General features: G+C 36.4%; 1 protein-coding gene across 1 annotated transcript; it reads right to left on the reverse strand.

Moving 5' to 3' along the window:
* Positions 1 to 4,303: 4,303 nt before the first annotated feature.
* TSGA10 (testis specific 10) lies at positions 4,304 to 19,756 on the reverse strand. Its single transcript, XM_063150343.1, is given in 11 exon segments — positions 4,304 to 4,810; positions 5,129 to 5,329; positions 12,681 to 12,780; positions 14,168 to 14,201; positions 14,204 to 14,318; positions 16,710 to 16,787; positions 16,975 to 17,154; positions 17,511 to 17,563; positions 17,566 to 17,662; positions 17,891 to 18,049; positions 19,691 to 19,756. Coding segments are annotated over 11 exon segments (1,359 nt in total). The 3' UTR covers positions 4,304 to 4,534.
* Between the last annotated feature and the right edge of the window lie 766 nt (positions 19,757 to 20,522).

A 20,522-nucleotide genomic window follows, 5' to 3' on the forward strand; every position in this document is an offset into this window, starting at 1 on the left:
ACATTATTCATTATTCAATCCTCTATTTTTAGAGGATTTTAAAAGCCACCTGTTCCCAAAAAGCTACACAGTTGCTTTATTTCAGTATTAGAAGCATTCATATGGGTTATGCTGTCCTTAATTATTACTCAGACATGTATGTTAAAGTTGAACATTCAGCTTATCACAAAAAAACTCTAAGGAATATAAAGGAATATATATGCAAGTTTATGCTTAAGCCATTATTGTGACCAACATGCATTGCAAAAATAAACCAGAGACGTAATCAATTATTTTATGAAGATAGCAAAAAGGATTCAGGTGTGGATTCTGAAAGCACTTTGAGGAAACTTCCAAGACTCTTTAACAGTCCATCCAGATCATTTGACAGACTAGATTTTATTGTATAAAAATGTCATAGCACATTTGATGTGTAAGGCAAGCTTTGGACTCCTATCACCTAAGAAAATCAAGCAGAAAAGGTCTTTCCCACCAGGTCTGCAACACAAACTGCAGGGCACATCCTTTGCACTTTACTGGAGCAAGGACTCTGGTACAACAAATACAAAGAGAAAGATGGAATAATAAGAAAAAGTTACTGTCCAACTTACTTCTGATATCACATCCTCCATAGAACGAAAAGGTGACTGCCTGCCTCATCTCCCATCACAGAGTGTCTGCTGAAATAGCAGCTGGAAAGAAGGAAGGGCATTAATTGTGATTCCAACACCACTATCTCATTATACTTCTTGTATGATGCAGAGTCACACATTAGCTGTGGAAGAAGCCTCTCCAGTTTCTAGCAGTTGTTTCTACAGTACCTTTTTCAATCCCTGGTGACTTATCTTAAAGTGGCTGGAAAATGAGATGTCCTCTCCAGGAAGACCCTCCTGGAATGGTAGTACTCTACCTAACAGGAACTTACACCTAAATCATATTTCATCGATTCCCCAAATATCTATTTTTAAAGTCTTAATTCTATAATTCTGATGATTATTACAACCAGATATTTGCATTAATATTCTTGCTTTTACTCTCAGTCAATATTCTACATTTGTTTTTATTTTGTTATGGTCTCAATGAATTTTCTAACTCTTTCTAGACTTAGCCGAGAGGGAAATCATCATTCATAGATACTTCATACATTTCTACTACTCCATCTCATTCTTCATTGACATTCTTAAGTTCTTGACATAAAATTAATCAAGAACTTTAGTTCTGTGGACATTAAAGCAAATATGTAGATCAAATGTAAATCACTTATACAAAGCAGACATTTCCAGGTTCAGATCTCTGCTCTATTTTAGGACAGCCTTTTCTAACAGGCTATTTCATTCATCCCTGTATCACTAGACTACACAAACCTGATAAATTCTTTCAATTTAAGCTTTTAAAATGTAGCACAGACAGCTAATGTTTCAGTTATTATTGCATTTTTTTAAAATGAAAACAATCCCAAACCATTTAGCATAAACAAGTAACTAAGTAGTGCTCAAGGGAATTGAGCAACCTGGTTTAGTGGAAAGCTAGAACTAGATAGTCTTTAATGTCCCTTCCAACTCAAACCATTCTAGAATTCCAGGATTCTGTAAGTCTGAAACAACTTTAGTTCCTCCCATGTAGCAAAAAATAAAAGTATAACAAGGACTTGGATGAGGAAAAAAGTTATGAATTATGTTATTTATTACATATTCATTATATATCTTGAATTCTCAAAAATGGAAAACAACCAAACAGAAAAAATGAGTTCATTGCCATGCAAAAGCTACCTAGATTTAATTAAGAAAAACTTAGCTTAAAACAGTATGAAAATTTTAAACCTGGCTCACTTACTTCATTTTTAGTCTTTAAACTCAGTGTACCCTAGGCATGTGCAAAAGTCACATAAGGCCAACCAGGATAAAAAAGCCCAAATCAAACGAAAACAGAACACCAAAATCCCCCACAAAACCAGGGGGAAAAGGGAACATTAAGCAAGATAGGAATTTAATTCCTAATCTAGCTTGTAGAAGATTAGTCTTCATTTGCTATTTAGCCCGGAGTTTACTTCTTAGAATGGAATTTTATCACCCTGGAAAGGGAGTAACGCAAATAGAAAAAACACCATAATTGTTAGTAACAGCGAGGCAACTGCATGGATTGTTTCCTCTTTGTAAGTATCAAAATAGAAGAAACTGTTATGGTAGTTAAAAGTAAATGAAACTGTTCCAAATGACACAATGTTTCTTTCAACATATTTAAGAGCTACACTGTACTCAGATGAAGGAGGAGCAGACACAATTCTATCAGAGGAATGAAGACTCCCTGTACTTTTATCAAGGATTGGCAGTAGCTAAAAAATAATTGTCCTGCACAGCTGTGTTTTCTTCCTAAGGGCACCAGAACCAGCTCACTGACCCGAGGAAACTTGTCTCTTATTATTGGGAGCCATTTTTAATACTTAGAGAAGCCTTTGATAGCAAAGATTAGTCAAGTGCCAAAGGAAATAATCTCAGTGAACGAATTAAACTTGGAAGTACATAATCATCTCAAAAGCAAGTCATGAACTGAGACTTCTTCCCCCTCCACTGGCAATATTTTTTTATGCATGCTGTCAGCTTCTAAACATTTTAAAAGGCAATGTAGTTTTCATCAAATATTTCTCCGAAAGACAGATTAGCGAGTCTCTTTGTATCTCTCTTACTGAGATTTATTTCTATGCATCTATTGTCTCATTTTTCACTGAAAGACAGAAGATATCCATGGTAACTGCAGGTTTAAAATGAAAAAGTGTAAACATCTCCTGGGAGGAAGAGCTTAATTTTAAGGTTATTCAAAAGTAAGAACAGTGCTGCTTGCAGTATTCCTGTGCTGTTTGAGTTGGCAAGGCCAGTGGAGTAGAGTCTGCTGAAGCACCATGAAACTGATGGATATTTAAGAGATGCTGGAATCCCCAAAGGGAAAGTTGCAAGATGGAAGTCCAGTCATTTTGAGTGCAAGAGATGGGGCCTGGATATTAGTTCAATCCATAACTCCTGCATCTGGCTGTATGGGAAGGAAGTATGTGGGATTGGATAATCCATTGGAAAGTTTTGAAGGTACATGCTTTTCTGGGATCCTGGTTTCAGTCTGTCAGATGTTTACACTAAAGAAAATCTAGTCTGTGTTGGATTGGGTGAATACACAGATAGGGTGACTACAACAACCCCTGGGTTTCAGTGTGGCTCAGCCATTACCACAGACCTACCTGTAGAGTGGACCACTGAAACAGGTCACTAAACCCTGCTGGGGAATGATCACATTCAGACTGGCTCAGGGAGCTGGATCTAGGGACAACAAAAGCACTTGCTCTAGCACAGCAAGCCCAACAGTCCCTGTGCTTGGTCACCACAGCCAGGGCAGGACAATAATTAAATCCTGCTGTTTCCACAGGAGTCCAAACTGCTTCTGCAGTCAGAGAGATGGGAGGGATGGGCAGGTGCTTTTCCTGCCTGGTAAAGAAAAAGCCAGACTGATGGATGAAGCTTCCTGGTATCATTGTTTTGGTGCCTATTCAAGGTCTGACAATGTTGGCACTTCCACCTCCTAATTTCAGGCATTATTTCATTCTGCACCAAGGCAGTGAATAAGTAGGACTAGTCCAGCCACTGTTATAAAAAGGATAGATCATTCCCTCTTCAAACTAACAACAAACCATTCACTACTCACAGCTGTTGCTTCCATTATCTACTAACATGATAATATTAATGATAGTATTTTTCTTATATGGCAAATTTTCTGGTTTTCACTTGCCAGTGGCCAAAACATACTTTGGCTCTGAGAAGCTGCTTAATTTCTTCCCATGAAGAAGATGATCTTCCCAGAGATGTCTTCTTCAGACCCTTCATCCTTGCTTATGAGAGAACAGAATATCAACAATTTACTAGTTAAATGAGATACCCCATTCTCAGACCTGTGCTATAATCACATCACTCTTCTTCTTTTAGCTCGCTGTTTTACATATCCAAAATAATACCCCAAACTGTAATATTTTATCCTCAATACATCCATGAAATAGAGAAGTATTGTTTTTTCAAAGATAAGAAGACTATCTTATCTTGGTAAGACACCAAGACTACACGGATAAATTAATGCATGAAGCAGGACAGGGACTATGCTGCTGTGGCCAAGTCTTGTGAAATAGTTCCTACATGTTGTTAAACTCTCTTCTTGCAAAATTAAAATATATATATATATATAATTGTCATACTGATATATATATATATATATATAATTGTCATACTGTCATTTGGGAATCACCCATATTCAAGTAGTACCTGGGAAAATGGGGTTGGTACAGGCAAAAATCATTCCAGAGGTGCAGAGAACTAGTAGGATATAGAGCACCTGTATAAATGACTATTCACCTGGATTTTCACTATAAATCAAGGCAGGCATCAGTATATATGAGTGAAGAGAAATGGAAAGTGACCTGCCTCATCCTAAACCAGGCTATTCCAGAGGGTAATCTCACTGTCTCATTCTGTTGGCTACACATGCAACCTACATAACTAATTTAGACAGCATGTGTAACAGCTTAACAGACTAATTTTAGTGACATGAATAGTCTCTGAACACATAGGAGATGTAGAGCAGTGTAAACCAAAACTTTGTTGTTTATCTGACTAATTAGCCTAAGTCTGAGTACTATACTGCATTTCACCCCAATTAGCTGCAGGAAGCACAATACAAAAACATATACTTGCCTATCAGAGTGCTCAGTCCCCAGCTGTGTTTTGGTGATATCCAGCTCTGACTCTAACTGAGCTGCTCTGTTTCTGAGGTGAGTAAAATCTTGATTCTGCACAGCACTCTGAAGCCCATACACATTAATTAGATAGCATCTGTAATTCTCCAAGCATGTAGCCACATGCAATTATTCAAAATCAAAAGGGCAGCTATACTATGCAAATGAGATTAGGAACATTTTTTTGGAGCAAAATATAAAACTATGAAGAAGAGTTTATTAGGGTTTAACTGAGGAAATCCAAAGGAGGTTCTTGGTATCTTCTGCTATTAATATAGTCAAGGCACATTGGCCATTTGAAAATGCAGCTAGACATAAAACTACCTCTGTTTAAATACGCTTGGAAGTTATGAGAAAAACTGCAATACTCTCCTGGTCATTTACTCATAGATTATTTTCTACTAAAGCAAGCTGTTCCTTGTGAACCTGAATTTCAGAGACTTTCCCTTGGTTTGCTCTCTGTGACTGAAATTCCTTCTCACAATTGGACACAAGAGAAGATTCCAGGTTTTTCATAGATGCTTTTTCATTTCCCAGTTGTTTTCTCAGCAGTTCTGTTTCAGAATGGTTTGATTCACACTTGCTCTGCAGAAAAACAAAGATTTTAAAGTTTCAGCAGTATGTCTATCAAGCTTACTGGCATTCTAGTGGGGTAATCTTTAAAAAAAAGATAATAATTAAACGAGGAACTCTGGGATCAATGACAAAATTCATTTTCACTGCAAGATGGGTGGTTAGTTTTATATTTTATATTTTCCCAGTCAAAATCTTCTGTGAGATTTATAAAATAATCCAATGTACATACCTTAATATAAATATACTTGATACAAATGAGAAAACACTATAAAATAGACAGATCAATGGATTCTGTAGACAGAATCATTAATGAAGAGGAAGGAAGTTTCACATTTTGTTGAGGCAAGAAGCTATTGATTAACTGTTTGCACACAGGAAATAACATGTGATACTACAAACTGGTACCAGCATCACCAGCAGTGTGAGATTACACTTATTTTACTTACAGGAGCATCAAGAATAAACTGGGAGAAAAGGGAAAATGAATAAAATCAAATCAAAGAGATTAAATATCTATATATCTTTGAGGAACCTAAAAAAGAATACCCAAAAAACCTAGTATATTTTACTGTAGAGGGAACAATGGACATACCTGAGACATAGCTACAAACACATATTAAAAAATAATTCCAGAGGCTGAGAATCAGGAAAATCAGTATTGGGTCAGCTATAGAGACAAAGAAAAGTGCCTGTTTCAATCTTAGTATAAGTAAACTGGATGGTATTTTCTCTTCATCTTTTCGTGTATGCATTATAGTCTGACTAACTGAGTCTGGGGTGCTGCAACACTTTTATCTGTATTTTACTCAAGCCTAGTTTACATTAAGCACAATAATGCTCAGCCAAAGGCCATGGGAAATCTATGAACTGGGACATCTTAACAAACTCTCCACCTCTGCAGCACATTTCTCAGAAATTTCAGAAGATAATCATTTGTGTGTTCAAAGGAGGAAGAACTAAGATCATAGGCCAACAGAAGGGAGGAAAAAAAGAAATAAGAAAGATAAAGGCAAGAAAAAAGCATTTGTCACTTATCAAAACAAAAGTATTTTTTTTTTACCAAACTAAACTGAAAGGTTTCTTCATTCTGAAAGATCCCATTTTCTATGTCACTCAAAAATCTACTTCCTTTGCAGAGAAACAGTTTTGATATTCTACATTTGCATTTCAGAAAATAAGAACACTGAAAAATGTAGACAGAAGAAGATACAGGAAAATAAACAGTATTAGAAACATTGAGAGAACAACATTATTCAGAATCAGGTTTAGTTTCCACTTCTGAATATAAATATGTTGAAATCTAATAATGTAGATTTTCTGCTGGAATACTGTGTAAAGCAAGAGCCTTATCTGAAGGTTATACATGGCTAATGAAAGACTACTGGTTGAAGATACAGAAAAATTACTGAAAATTTCCCAACTTCTGACTTTTCTCCAACTCTCCAACTGCATTTCTGCAGTTTTCTTTCCTGAAACTGCTGCTGTTCTCCACAGTCCCAGCAATCCCCTTCACAGAAGGATTCAGGGAGGCTTAGCCATATTAGATCTCATAAAGTTTCAGATAAATGTCTTATGCTGGATCTCTTTCATATCAAGAGAATCATAGAGGATTTCACAAGGATACAAAAAACATCAGACACATTTGGCTGGAATGCATAACCAACTGCAAACAGCAGCTTTACCCACTCTGCTTCCAAAAGGCAAAAGGTTTAAAGAGACTGCTGGAAGTCTATAAAGAACAAGAAATTATCTCAGCTGGAGCAGAGGATGGACAGGTCAGCAATAGCATCATACTGAAAATACTTGAATAATCTGAGTGTGTATGAACAACTTTTCAAAGTTTATCCAAACTGAATTTTAAAAAATGTATCACATAATAATTTTGTAGTTTCTGTAAAAATCAAGGTCAGCAAAAATTGATTTTCAAGGGAAATTAAGAAAATATTAAAAGATATTGGTACTGCCTAAATTAGTCAATCATTTCAAACTCCACACCTAGTTTCATTGCTAACAAACAGCTTCAGCTATTCTGCTTCCCTAGTAACTAGATGTAAAATCCAAGATATCTTTCTTGAAAACAACAGTAATTTTTAGCCCTGACTTTTGAGTGTTCATAGTAAAACTCTGCAAAGCAGGGAAGCAGTGTCCCTATCAAAAAGTGTTCAACTCATACCCTTTGAGGAGTAAGCCCCTGAGAAATGCCAAATTAAACATTGAAAAAATTGCAAAAGTGATCATTCATAATCCTAAAGTATATTTGGATTCGTTTAAGTGTAATATTAACATAAACTTATTTTTCTAATATATTTCACATACCCTTTCTACCTTCTCTGCTGTGGAAATTAAATCCGAATTTAATCATTCTTTGATTGCATCTACTTTAATGCAAAGTTCTGGTGTAGATGTGGCATTTTCAAGTACAGAGACACTCTCCTAATGTATATTTTGAGGCCCTCTGCCCATTTTCACAAAAGAGTTGCTTAAGGCAAAAATAGGAGAATTGTATGCTGCTTCTGTTGTTAAAATGATAAAACAATGCAATATAAAACTCTACTAAAAAAATTAATTAAAACAGCTTCCAAAATCCTACAAAATATCTCCATGTAATTGTGGCAAATTTTAAGAGGCTGCAGTAATTTATTCTAGAGTAAACTTTAAAGTTATTTCTTTAAATACCTCCTGTATACAAAAATTAGAAGAGTTCTTGCTTCTGACATCAAAATTATCTTCTGGCATTTTAAACTATTCTTAGAATTCTACTCCTTTTGCAGAGTTAATAAGGTTGAAAATTCTGCTATGGACTGCATTTTATTTTCAGATGAGACCCTCTCATTTTAGCAATAAAATCTGGCTTTGTGTGTAGATGATCTGTGGATGCTGAGATTCTGTCAGTCATATTTATACTGCTGTCACCTGTAAATTCAGGCATGACTAAGAGATGAGAGAGTCACATTAAAGTGAAGTGCACAAGGCAGCAGCAGCAGGTCTGACTAAAAGCATTAAGAATTTTGTACATTTCAAATTAACATAACCTTGGCTTTTCCTTTTTGAAAAATGCCTGTACTTTGCCCAGTGACATTCCTGGTCAGCCACTTTCAACTCCTTAAGTTTCAGTGGCTGGCAGAATGTGTGTGGGAGGTTAACAGAGCAAAGTGAGAGGTAAGGTGCTGTGATTTGCTTGAAGGATTTACTAGAAATGACATCCAAAGAGATTATTTTATGGGAGCACATCACATTAATTCTAGCTCTGTCTCATCACATAAAAAAAAGCACAAGGAACACAGAGCACTGCTGAGCACATTAAGATTTTTGAATAAAAACTTCTGTAGATACTTGCCTTGCATGTAACTGTATGAACTGGAATATGACATTTGGAATTGACCCAGTAGGTTGACATAGTGCTCATGAAGAGGCCTATTTATTTCTACACTTAATAGCAGGCATGTGGGAGGGATTAGAATGATAAAATGTCTGCTGGTGTCAGGCTTGTTGGACAAACTAGAACCATGTACCAGTTTTATTATATCTTCAAGGAATTCTAAAATCTGCCACACCACCCTCCTGTGCTGTTTTGCTCTTGCTGTGTTCTCATCCACTTTATGCACAGCAACAGTTTGGTTCCTCTAGAGTATCTAATATTCTTGAGTAGCCTTCTGTGGGATTCACATTCTCTGAACCTAAGAGAAGCAGAGAAAAGAATGATCAAAACAATTCCTATCTCATTTACTGCTCCTGTGTTGTTCACAAGTGGAATACATTGTGGAAGATTGCTTACCTGAAGGGAATTGATGATTGGATTCTGGTGAGTGTTTTGATTCACTGACCAATTGAATCTGTGTGTGTTGGGACTGTCAGCTGACAGTCACAAGATGCTGTGCAGTAGAGTGCAGTTGAGTGCTTGGCAGATTCAGTTTAGATGGAATGTAATATAATACAGAATAAGATAGTATAATAAATTAATTAATTAGCCTGCTGATAAGATTGAGTCCTCTTCATCATTCCTCCAGGATGCTGGACAAAAATTATCACCGATAGCCCTCAGCAGCTCATGTGATGTTCAGTAAGCACAGATGATCTGCAACAAAAACTGGAGAGCCCCCAAACCATGTTTATATGCTCACAATGTATTTCCAAAGCCAAGCTATGAGTTTTTCTTAAAATTCTTCAGATCTTCAAGTGGGAAGAGGCTCTTTGGGACATCTAAAGCAGTGGAAAGAAGGCTAAGGAGCTCAAAGCAAAAAGAGCAGGGACAGGAACGTGACAGATGACAAAGTACTCCATATGATTCAGGTATGCTGAGTGGAGTTGTGTATGACTTTATGCCTTCAGTGATTCCAAACCACAAGAGCATTTAATTTTTTTATTTTCCTTGAATTTTTTTTATAATTTTTTTTCCCAAATGTGACTAGTGGAATTCTAATCATATAATTATATAAAGTAAAATGCATACATTCATGGTGGAAAACCTCCCTGAAATAGAAGTGGCATTAAACATAATTTTTAAATATTACCAGACCATTTCAAAGGTGAACTATGGAAAGAATGATTTCAACTCACTTGCTCCATCTGTGTTTCAAGGGACTCTATTTTCCCTTTCCAACTGTGGCTCTCAGACTGCACTGATCACTGCCAGTCTAACAGGAAAAGCCTGTTTCTGCTTCATGGCATTTTGCTTCCCAACTTTCTCCTTGATCACAGGCTTTGTGATAAGAGCTCACAGTTCTCTCTCCAAACACATAAAGCTTATTTATTTAATAATTTACAGTAAGCTCTAAAAAATAGGGATATTTATAGACCTACAGATATGGTATCGGATATACTCTTTCCACTGAAAATTCTGCCATTTGGTGAAAATATTGAGAGACTCCTCATAAACTAGAGTTTTGTCCAAGATGAGCACATTTTAATGATCAATAGACATCTGTTAAGAATGGTTAGGTTAACATTAGACATACAAGGTACAGCAATATACTGCAGTAATATTTTTATTATTTTATAGGATTAAAATAAAGAGTTCCAAGTTTATCTATTATTTCCTGTCTGATTTTTTAAGCTCAATACACACACACATGTGTGTGCTTTATATATATATATATATATATATATATATATATATATATATATGTATAAAACCACAATGAAATATTCTACATCAATTTTGCACTGCAAAAGCAATCATGAAAATGTGTCCAAACTACTAAAACCAAATTAAGGGAATGCAAATGAGTTTTGGTTTGGAAGCTAATTCTTCTATAGAGATATCTAAAAATTTAATTTTTTGGTAAAAACAGTTTTAATTTGTATACTCATTTTAGGCTTCAGCACATGCTTCATCCTGAAAATATCTCTGTTTGAACTCTGGGCTTTCAACTTCATATTATCAAGCTCAGTTTGGTACTTTGCTAGTTTTTTATATAGTACCTATGAAGAAAAGTTTTTTCCATAAGTATTAGGTATACTGCTTGTACCTTAAAAAATAATAATTAGTGTGTATCTAAGGTCTATGGCTTTATTAACTGGTGTTTAAAGGCTATATGAAATGTAAATTATGTGTATTTTTATAAACCAAATTTTTCATTTGTGAAAAATATTTTTTAATTATAAATAACGCTAAATCTTCTTATAAAGAAGAAAAATGTCTGTAAAGGAATGTAACTGTTGAAAATAAAAAAAATCAGATGGTTTATTTAGCATCTAGATTGTCATTAAAAGACAGTCTGTCCCATTTAACAAGTAGAGCTCAATCAATTCAATTTCTTTTTACATTACAGTTTTTTAAAAGCCTATATTTTTAAAAGTAGAAGACAGATAAAAATTAAGTAATTTATTTATTATGTAATTGCTGACACAGTAATTAATCAAGTGGTTATCTCCCAATCAGGAGAAATAAAGCCACAAGTATTGGGAGAACAGACACAGAACTTCTGAGAACTATTGCTTGAGAAAGTGAACAGAAGAAGGGAAAAGAGCTGCAGAAAAGCTGTCTTCAACTGCAGAGTTCAGAAATTTCTTCTGTGCAAAATTGCTAGGAGAATTCAGCTGTAAGAACTGGGGGAAGGTGTGGTAGTGTAGGGAAGGCCCTATGGAGAAACTCCCATTCCTGTTGCAAAAATGCTGTGAGTTACCGAGAAAGGTGTTCTGGAAACTTTCCAGTAAACCCCAGCAAAGAATAATACTTTAAATATTTGGAGTATCACTTCAATTAAGGAAGGGCCTGGAGGAATCAATACATATTCCAGAGACAATTCTACTAAAAAGTACTTCATCCTATGATACCAAGATTTTTTTGTTTCCCACTGCTTCAACAAGTATCCAAGTATTGCAAAGAAAACCATGAACCTTTCAGGAGCAGCTGGGAGCACAGGAAGCTGCATTTTGTACCAGCTGACAGCATCCTTATTAAGTGTGATTCCAAGAGAAGGTGAAGTTGCGATTCCCTGATGAACCTTTGGCAGTCAAACCCACTACCAACCTCACCTTTTCCAGGAGGGCACTTAAGACAAAAAATTAGTATGTTTGGGAGAAAAGTTATTTAGAATGCAAGTGGTCTCACCTAAACTTTGGTCTCACCTAAGAATTAAACACTTGATCTAAATCCATTAGCTATACTACCTCTATAATGAAGGGACAGAGGTAAAATTAATCGCTTTAAAAACTGGGGTGGGATCTCCTGGAGGACTTTTCTTCACTTAAAAGTGACCCTTAATGACTTAGAAGTTCTACACACCTGACATCAGGTACAGGTAATTTGCTCCTCTAAAACTGAGTAGCATTTCTAGAGGAAGAGAAAGTCAAGTGAGCAGTAGAGCAAGTGCACAGATCAAGTACCAAAAAACCCAAATGAAGGCAAGAAGCCGAAGAAAAAGAAGAAAACTCACATCACCTAGAGAAGTGATGAACTCCTACAGGTATTAAGATACATTTCTTGCTGCCTGGAAAACACATCAGTGCAGGAGTATTGTGTGTGCATGAGATGACACTAGAAATATTTTAACTACTTTCACCAGGAACTGCACAGAGATAAATAACACAGTAGATAATGTAAGGCTGTATTATAAACCACTATTTCAAGTATCTTCTATCCAAAAGTAACTCTTGAAGAAACATAAATACACGTTGTCACTGAAACTTACACTTGCCAGAGCTCTGTCACACAATTTTAAAACACAAAAAGCTTTCAATAATGAAAGAAAACAAGAGTTTTGCATTCAAAATGTTAAAACTTTCAGTGTATATTTATTTATTTGCATTCAATGCCTTTTCTTTCAACCCATAAAATAATGACTGTAGAATATGAAAATTAGCCTATTGAATTTTATTATAAAAATTGGATCTGTCACTCACCAGTTTTTTAATCTAAATGCATCATTTTCTCTTGGCTAAGTTGCATTTCAATTTTTTTCTTCACAAGTCTTCACTGAATCTCTTAAACACTAAGTTCTGTCTTTTCATTCAATAAACTGGAAAAGCAGAAGCATTAAACAGGAGAATTCAGACACTGATGTACTATTTTTTTTTCTTTTAGAAAGGTCACTAAAATTGCAAAAGATAGGAAAAAAATGAGATTTTTCTGTCTATTTCAGACTGTTTGGAATATTTTATTAATGTTAAGTTTAATCTCAGTGTATTAAATTGTGTAAGTGAATAATTGTCTAAAGGATTACAGAAAAGTAAGAAGAATTCTTTGCAACAGGTGATTATAAGAAAGTCACAAAAATAATTAAAATAAAAACCATCCCTGAGACATCCATTTGAATGCCTGACCTGTTTCAAGTTATAACCAAGTGATCTGTTCAAAGGTAGTAATAGTCATGATTCTTGCACTGTTCAACAAACTGAAAAGAATCATCAGTTTGGTTTGGGGATGTAAAGAAAAAGATCTTTCAGTAGCAGCACCTAGTTTTCAACAATTCAACAGTGTTCAGAAATCTGACAATTTATTATAAAGCAGCACTCACTGACATATTTTTTATTCCCTAAAGAGTTTGATCGAGTCTAGGCCCATTATGCTTCTGAACGTGACTGGGAGCTCCAGTTGAGCAGCAGACAATAAGCCCTACACAAAGATTCAGTTTTACTTCCTCTCATGAAAAGGCTGCAAGAGAAAGAAATGGCTCTTTAAAACTAACAACACGACATTTGCTAGTTTATGCATGTTTACCTATTTTTATTTTTTTTTAATTTAAAAATTAAAACAAAATTATTCATATGATATTTACCAAAACCCATCAATTCTCATAGTTTCTAACAGAAAGCTCCTAACTCTAAATTAAATTAATCTTACTTTTTCACTGAAGATGGTTTCCACCATATCATGATATCAATAAGACAAGAACATTTACATATAAATAAGCAATGAAGAAAACAATTTCATTCCAAAATGAATAATGGCTCATAAGCAGCTTTCATAAATTTCTTTCCCTTATAAAAGTTACAGAAACCAGTGAACATAGGTGTGGCAGCAGCTCTCTGGCTACAGAAAGCAGCACACAAGTTTCCCAAGCCTTTCTGGGAAAGGCTGTGAAAAGAATGAGAAACAATTTTTACCTTCACTTGCTGCACCTGTTGTGAACACGTGGAATGTGTTATGGAGATTTCTTTATCAAAGGTGGTTTCTTAATAAGCCAATGGTGATGGTGTTTAGATTGGAGGACCAATTAGGTCCAGGTGTATTGTAACTGTCTATAAAAGCAATGGGTTTTTAACATAAATAGAATAATAAAGAAATTGATCAGCCTGCTGAGAATCATGGAGTCAATGCAAATTATTACCGGTCAGGGGCCTACTGTGGCAAGACACAGGCTGGTGTTACTAGTCAAATTAATGCAATTACATTCTTTTACTTACCTAAGAGAAGCATATTCAGCTTCCTGTCAACTCACTCAGTTTCAGAATCCAGTACTTTTCTTGTCAATCTTTTCATCTCGGTTCCCAGAGAATCAATGGTGTCTTTCATCAGTGCCACTTCAGGCATCTGTTCTAACTGTTCACTATCTAACTACAAATATAATCAAACACTAACAGCTGGCAAAAATAAAAAGACCTGATTTATAGAATTTATTTCAATTTTTACTGGTTTTAGCACAAATCTTTTGCTGAAGAAGAAATGTCCAAGTATCTCATTTACTCAACAATCAGTTTACTGAAAATAGTTGGCAAACACCTGAAATGTGACTTTCACATCCTTTGAAGGTAAATTGATTTCCCATCTTTTAGATCTCTGGAAGTATTTCATTTATTCATATACATTTTTGGTTGGTAACAATGCTCAAGGGCAAAAATGTTTGCCATTGATCAACATTAAAAGTTTTCAGTGCAAATTAACATGAAAGGAAACATTATGAGTGTATGAAGGGAGAAATCATGGTTTGGGACACAACATGACCAATAATGGCTTTAGGTCTCTATAAAGTTACATGCTTATGTCAATAACCAGGTAGAGAAATCACTGTAAAACACTTGCATGAAGCACCATGTAACCACCATGTAAAGCACCAGTTACCACCACGAGGCCTTCAGGTCTGTAGCTAAAACAAAGAACAGATCCAAAGCCTCCTTCACAGACTCCAACAAAGCCGGTTTGAAACCTTCAGTCTAAAGAAACCTCTATATTTTTATTAAAATGCTTACACTTAACATTATTGGATTCAATTCAAAGGATTGTCCTTTCTAAATTATTTGAAACACATATTTTAAAGTACAAAAATTCTCACCTCATCGCTCTCTTCCTTTACCAATTTTTTCAGTACTAATTTCTGTGTTACTACAATCAAAGGTCAGGCCTCTAAAGAGCAAGTCTGTAAGCCTCTGCTATACAGTAGCTTCTTCAGTACTAGTGCCATAAATTTCATGTTGATGTATTGCTCTCAAAGGGTACCAAAAGAACTGGAGAAATAAGATGATGTACCTAAAACAGGGCTCCCAATATCACTACACGTCACATGTAGGCGTGTGATTAAAGTTAATTTACTACTCAGAGCTATTTCAGCCTACAGTGTATTCTTCATATCAGATGCACTCTATTTAATATTATAAACTGTGGTATTATATTTATAAACTTGGCAGGATTTTAGAAGGCTGAGGTGGAAAAAGAAGATAAACCAGAATTTATAACCATAAGATCTAGAAGAAAGATATACTGCAGAAATCAATGTTAATTTATTTAAAAATCAAGTTCTACCAAGACTGTAAGTAAATTTAGGATTTATATTCATTATATTAATGTTTCCATTTTCTCTTTTAGTGCCATTTGTTAGCTAACAATTGCACACACAAGTAACTTAACCCCTATTAAATACTTGCCAGAAGAGTGCAATTACATTTAGCTTTGAAGCATCAGGTCTTAGTAATGCACAGTCATAAGATAATTCACATTTAAATAGACTCCAGGTCTCTAGTCTGAACCCCTGCTCAAAGCAGAGCCAGCTCTGAGGTCAGGCTGCTCAGCACTGTGTCCAGTCCACTGTTGAAAATCTCCAAGGCTGGGGACTGCTCAACTGCCCTCATGAGAAGCAAGTATTTCCTTGTATTCAGCCTGAACCCTCCTGGCTTCAGTGGATGCCCATTGTTGCTCATCTTTCCACCAAGCACTGCAGTAAAAAGCCTGTTTATGACTTCTTGATGTCATACCTACTGGCAGGTAGGACTTATGTCCCTCTTAAGCCCCTTCTACTCCAGGCGAAACAAGCCAATCCTCACCTGGATATAAGACCACTGTGGGTAAATCTGACAAAGCTTGGTACAGTCTTAAAATCACAGAATCACAGAATGGTTTTAGTTGGAAAGGACTTTAAAGACCATCTTGTTCCGCACCCCCTGCAATGGGCAGGGACACCTTCCATCCCATCAGGTTGCTGAGTGCTCCATCCAGACTGGTCTTGAACACCCCCAGGGATGGGGCATCCACAACTTCTCTGGGCAACCTGCTCCTCACCACCCTCACAGCCAAAAATTTCTAACGTATCTAATCTAAACCTGTTGTCTTCCAGTTTAAAATCATCCCCCTAGCCCTGTCACTACATGTTCTTGTGAAAACCCCTCCCCAGCTCTCTTGCTGGTCCCCTTTAGGTACAGGAAGGTGCCAAAAGATGTCCCTGAAGTCTTCCCTTCTCCAGGCTGCACAACCCCAACTCTCTCAGCCTGTCTTTGTAGGAGAGGTGCTCCAGCCCACTCTGATCACCTTGTCACCATTATATTGGAGACCCCAGAGCTGGAAACAGCTCTCCAGGTGGTGCCTTTCCAGAGCACAGTAGAGGGAAAAGAGTCTTGGTAAATAACATCCACTGCTCTCAGCCTGTTTCCTGACAGCAGTCTGGCTGGTGCTGCAGGATTAACCAATAACATCACCTGTATTATATTTACAATTCCATAAATAATTCTTTTCCCTTACATTGTGAATAGTAGTTTAAAGCTCTTCAATTCTCTGTTCCAAATGAGCCCTTTCATTAAAAGGAGTTTCTTGGGAAATCTTTATCAAATAACAGCAGCAACAAAATCCCTTATAAAACAAGTCTCAACTCACCACAGACTTGTAAAACAATTAATTTTCAGAACCAGAAGAGAAATCCTGAGCAACTTTAATTACACTGCTAGGTAGTTTTCATGTTTAAAAAACCTGTGGGGTGGGGCTGAGGTGGGATGGGACAGACTCAAACCTGTAACTGCTCCCTGAGGCTATCATGTTCTGTAGGCATCCTTTGGCAATCTGACAGGGCTGTATTCCTTTCTGGCTCCATGTGTCTTAATACAGCTTGAGATGTCACAGGAGTGATGCTTTTAGGAGTCCTGGGGGATTTTGTAACTTCCTGACAAAGCTGGGAAATCTCCTCCTGTGCCTGTTTTTGAAATCAGTAGAATAACAGAAACAGGAATAGATAATCAATATATTACTGGGTCCTGTGGCTGGCTAGAGCATCCCAGAACTGTGTAATATCGAAGATGAAGAAATCATTTGTGCACAGATTCTTTGATTCAGGAAAGCTTTTTTAACCCAAGACAGCACTTACAAACTTGTATTGAAGTGACAGATTCAAATCACAGAATTTCCATAACTTTTAAAAAAATATTTTTTTAAACAAATACTTAGCATTCTTTCTTTTTTTCTTTAATATGAAGACAAAAATATATAAATATTTTTTTTTGCACATTACCTTGTTATTTCAATGAATCACACAAATAGAAATAAAACGACCTGTTCATAAACACTGAGAATTTTGTCTCTCTCAGCTGTTAAAAGTTTAGCTACCATGAATTTCTGCCATGACATTCATTTATTTTCCATGTTGACTCAAGTTTTTCACATTCTCTCAATATTTTCAAGACTTCTGGATCAGAAACCACTCCCTTAAAGAATATGGTGATATAGTGTTAAAGCAGAGAAACAAAACTTGAAACACTTTCTTATTATATCTGGTTAGAAAACTTCTATTATTGGCCCATTCCCATTTTACATGTCCTTCTGTTCACAATCAACTAGTTTTTCTTCCTGGTAGTTGCAGCTTTAGTAGTTTAACATGAGATACATTCCAAAAAATATATTCCTCATCTTCCAGAGTGACTTCCCAAGCTCACCTGGATGGATGATTTTTTTTATGCTGCACAAGTAGAGATATACTTAGGACTTGAGAATGTGTTTCCTAATGCCTACAACAAATTCTCAGTCTCACATTTATGGCAGTCTCTGTCCTTTTCCAGTGACTAAATAAAGGCATCATGCCTCAAGGTGGTATCCTTGCTTTATTTCATATTCTCTTTGTGACATAACCTGCATTAGCATCAATGAGAGAGTGCATGCACAGAAATAAAACTTTTGGAATTATTGATACTTCAATGTAAAATGGATAAATATGCTCTTTAAAATGAAGATGAAGCAGATATCTAATTAAAATAAATATCCATATAATACTTTAAAGTAACTTTTGAATGTCTGTATTTTTCTTTCTTTGTTATATTGCAAATATGCCTGAATGTCCTTCTAATACGTATCTAACAGGAAAGAAAGGGACATAAAAGCAAAATGTTAATTATTTTGAAATATATCTGTTCAAAACCAAGGGTAGATTTCTACTGGAATATCTAATGAATTTTTAAATATGATAGAAAGTAGGCCACCATGTTTGTTTAAGGTCCATGAAAGGTGAATTTCTGCAATGGAAATAAAGTAGTGTGCAAGTAAGTACTGCTGAAATCCAGGAAGTCATGTAAGAGCCTAAGACAGATTCTGAAGATCAACTGCAATTCAGAAATCCAAAATTGCACATCAAATCCCATTTGTTTAAGAGCAAACTAATGTAATTTTGAGTCACTACAAAGAGTAATTTCTAGAAATTGATTCCTACATTTGATTTTGGCATTCATACTAAATAGTCACGTCCTAGGAGTACCTCTGATGATAAAGACAGCCTAGATATCTATTACAGTCATCACTGCTGACATATCCCGTAGATTAGGTGAATCCCATGCTAATATACTGTTCTCTCTGAAAGAGTCACTCAAGTTCTGCAGTTATGTGCATTTCCCTAGTCCTAGGGAAGGGAACAGATCACAGCAATCAGCAATTGGCACCTTCAGTACCTCACTGAGCATCGAGGACTCAAATTTACACACAGAGCTTACACACAGTATTTGCTCACTCACAACACCACCTTTACCAACTAGTGAAAGAGCACTTTTTGGAAAACATTATAATATTTATATATCCTAAAATATATACTTACACTACACTTGCCATTTGGTGGTAAGAATTTACTGCTGTGACACATTTCACCACTGATTTGAAAAGAAATATGGAAGACCCAGGGAAACACAGGCCAGTAACTCTTGCCTTGGTACCTGTCAAGATCATGGAGCAGATCCACCTGGTAATTTGTTGTGTTGTTGTTAGGGTCCCCAGGATGACATGAGAGATGAGAATTTGACTCCATGTTCTCAGAAGGCTGGATATGGTATGATATGATATGATATGCTATTATTCTAAAACTATACTAAAGAAAGAGAGGATACATCAGAAAGCTAGAAAGGAATGATCATAAAAACCCATGACCGACCACAGAGTCTGACACAGCTCGACTGGGATTGGTCATTAATTAAAAACAATTCACATGAGACCAAAGATGCACCTGTTGGTAAGCAACCTCCAGACCACATTCCAAGCAATCAGATAATTATTGTTTTCATTCTTTTCTGGGGCTTCTCAGGAGAAAAATCCTGGCAAAGGGATTTTTCATAAAATACCACAGTGACAGTAATTAGTGGCAGACAACATGATTTCACCATGGCAAATCATGCCTGACAAATTTGGTGGCCTTCTACAAGGGGGTTACAGCAGTGGTGTAAATAAGTGGTGAGGAAAAAGCAACTGCTATCATCTACCTGGGCTTGTGCAAGGCATTTGACACTGTCCTTGACAATGTCCTTGTCTCTAATCAGGAGAGACATGGAGTTCACAGATGGACCATTCTGTGCATAAAGAATTAGATGGATGGCTGCACTCAAACTGGCCAATGACTCAATGTCCAGGTGGAGACCAGTGGTGCTCTTCAGGGGCTGATATTGGGCTGGTGCTGTTTAACATCTGTCAGTGATATGGACACAAGCTGGGAGGAGAATGCATGGAGAACAGCAGTGGGGAGAAGACCCTAGAGGTGCTGGTGGACAAGAAGTCCAACATGAGCTGGCAATATGGCCTTGCAGAACAGAAGGTCAACCACACCCTGGGCTGCAGCAAAAGAGGCATGCCCAGCAGAGTGAAGGAGGTGATGCTCCCTCTCTACTCTGCCCTCATGAGACCCCACCTGGAGTGCTGCAGCCAGCTCTGGAGCCCCCAGCTCAAGAAAGACACTGATCTGTGGGGGTAAGTCCTCAGGAGGGCTGTGGTGGTGTTTGCAGGGGTCCCAGGACAAGGGAAGAGATCTTGACTCCATGCTTCAGAAGGCTGATTTGTATTGTTTTATGATATATATTATAATAAAAGAAAATTATATACTAAAACTATATTAAAGATTAGAAGAAAGGATTTCATCAGAAGGCTAGCAAGGAAGGGAATGGAATGATAATAAAATCTTGTGACTGACCAGAGTCTGGCACAGAGACTGACACAGCTGGACCTGTGATTGGTCATCAAGTAGAAACAATTCACATGGACCAATCAAAGATGCACCTCTTGCATTCCACAGCAGCAGATTATTGTTTTTCTTTTTCTCTG

The sequence above is a fragment of the Melospiza melodia genome, chromosome 2 (assembly GCF_035770615.1).
Source record: "Melospiza melodia melodia isolate bMelMel2 chromosome 2, bMelMel2.pri, whole genome shotgun sequence".
Classification (NCBI taxonomy): Eukaryota; Metazoa; Chordata; class Aves; order Passeriformes; family Passerellidae; genus Melospiza; species Melospiza melodia.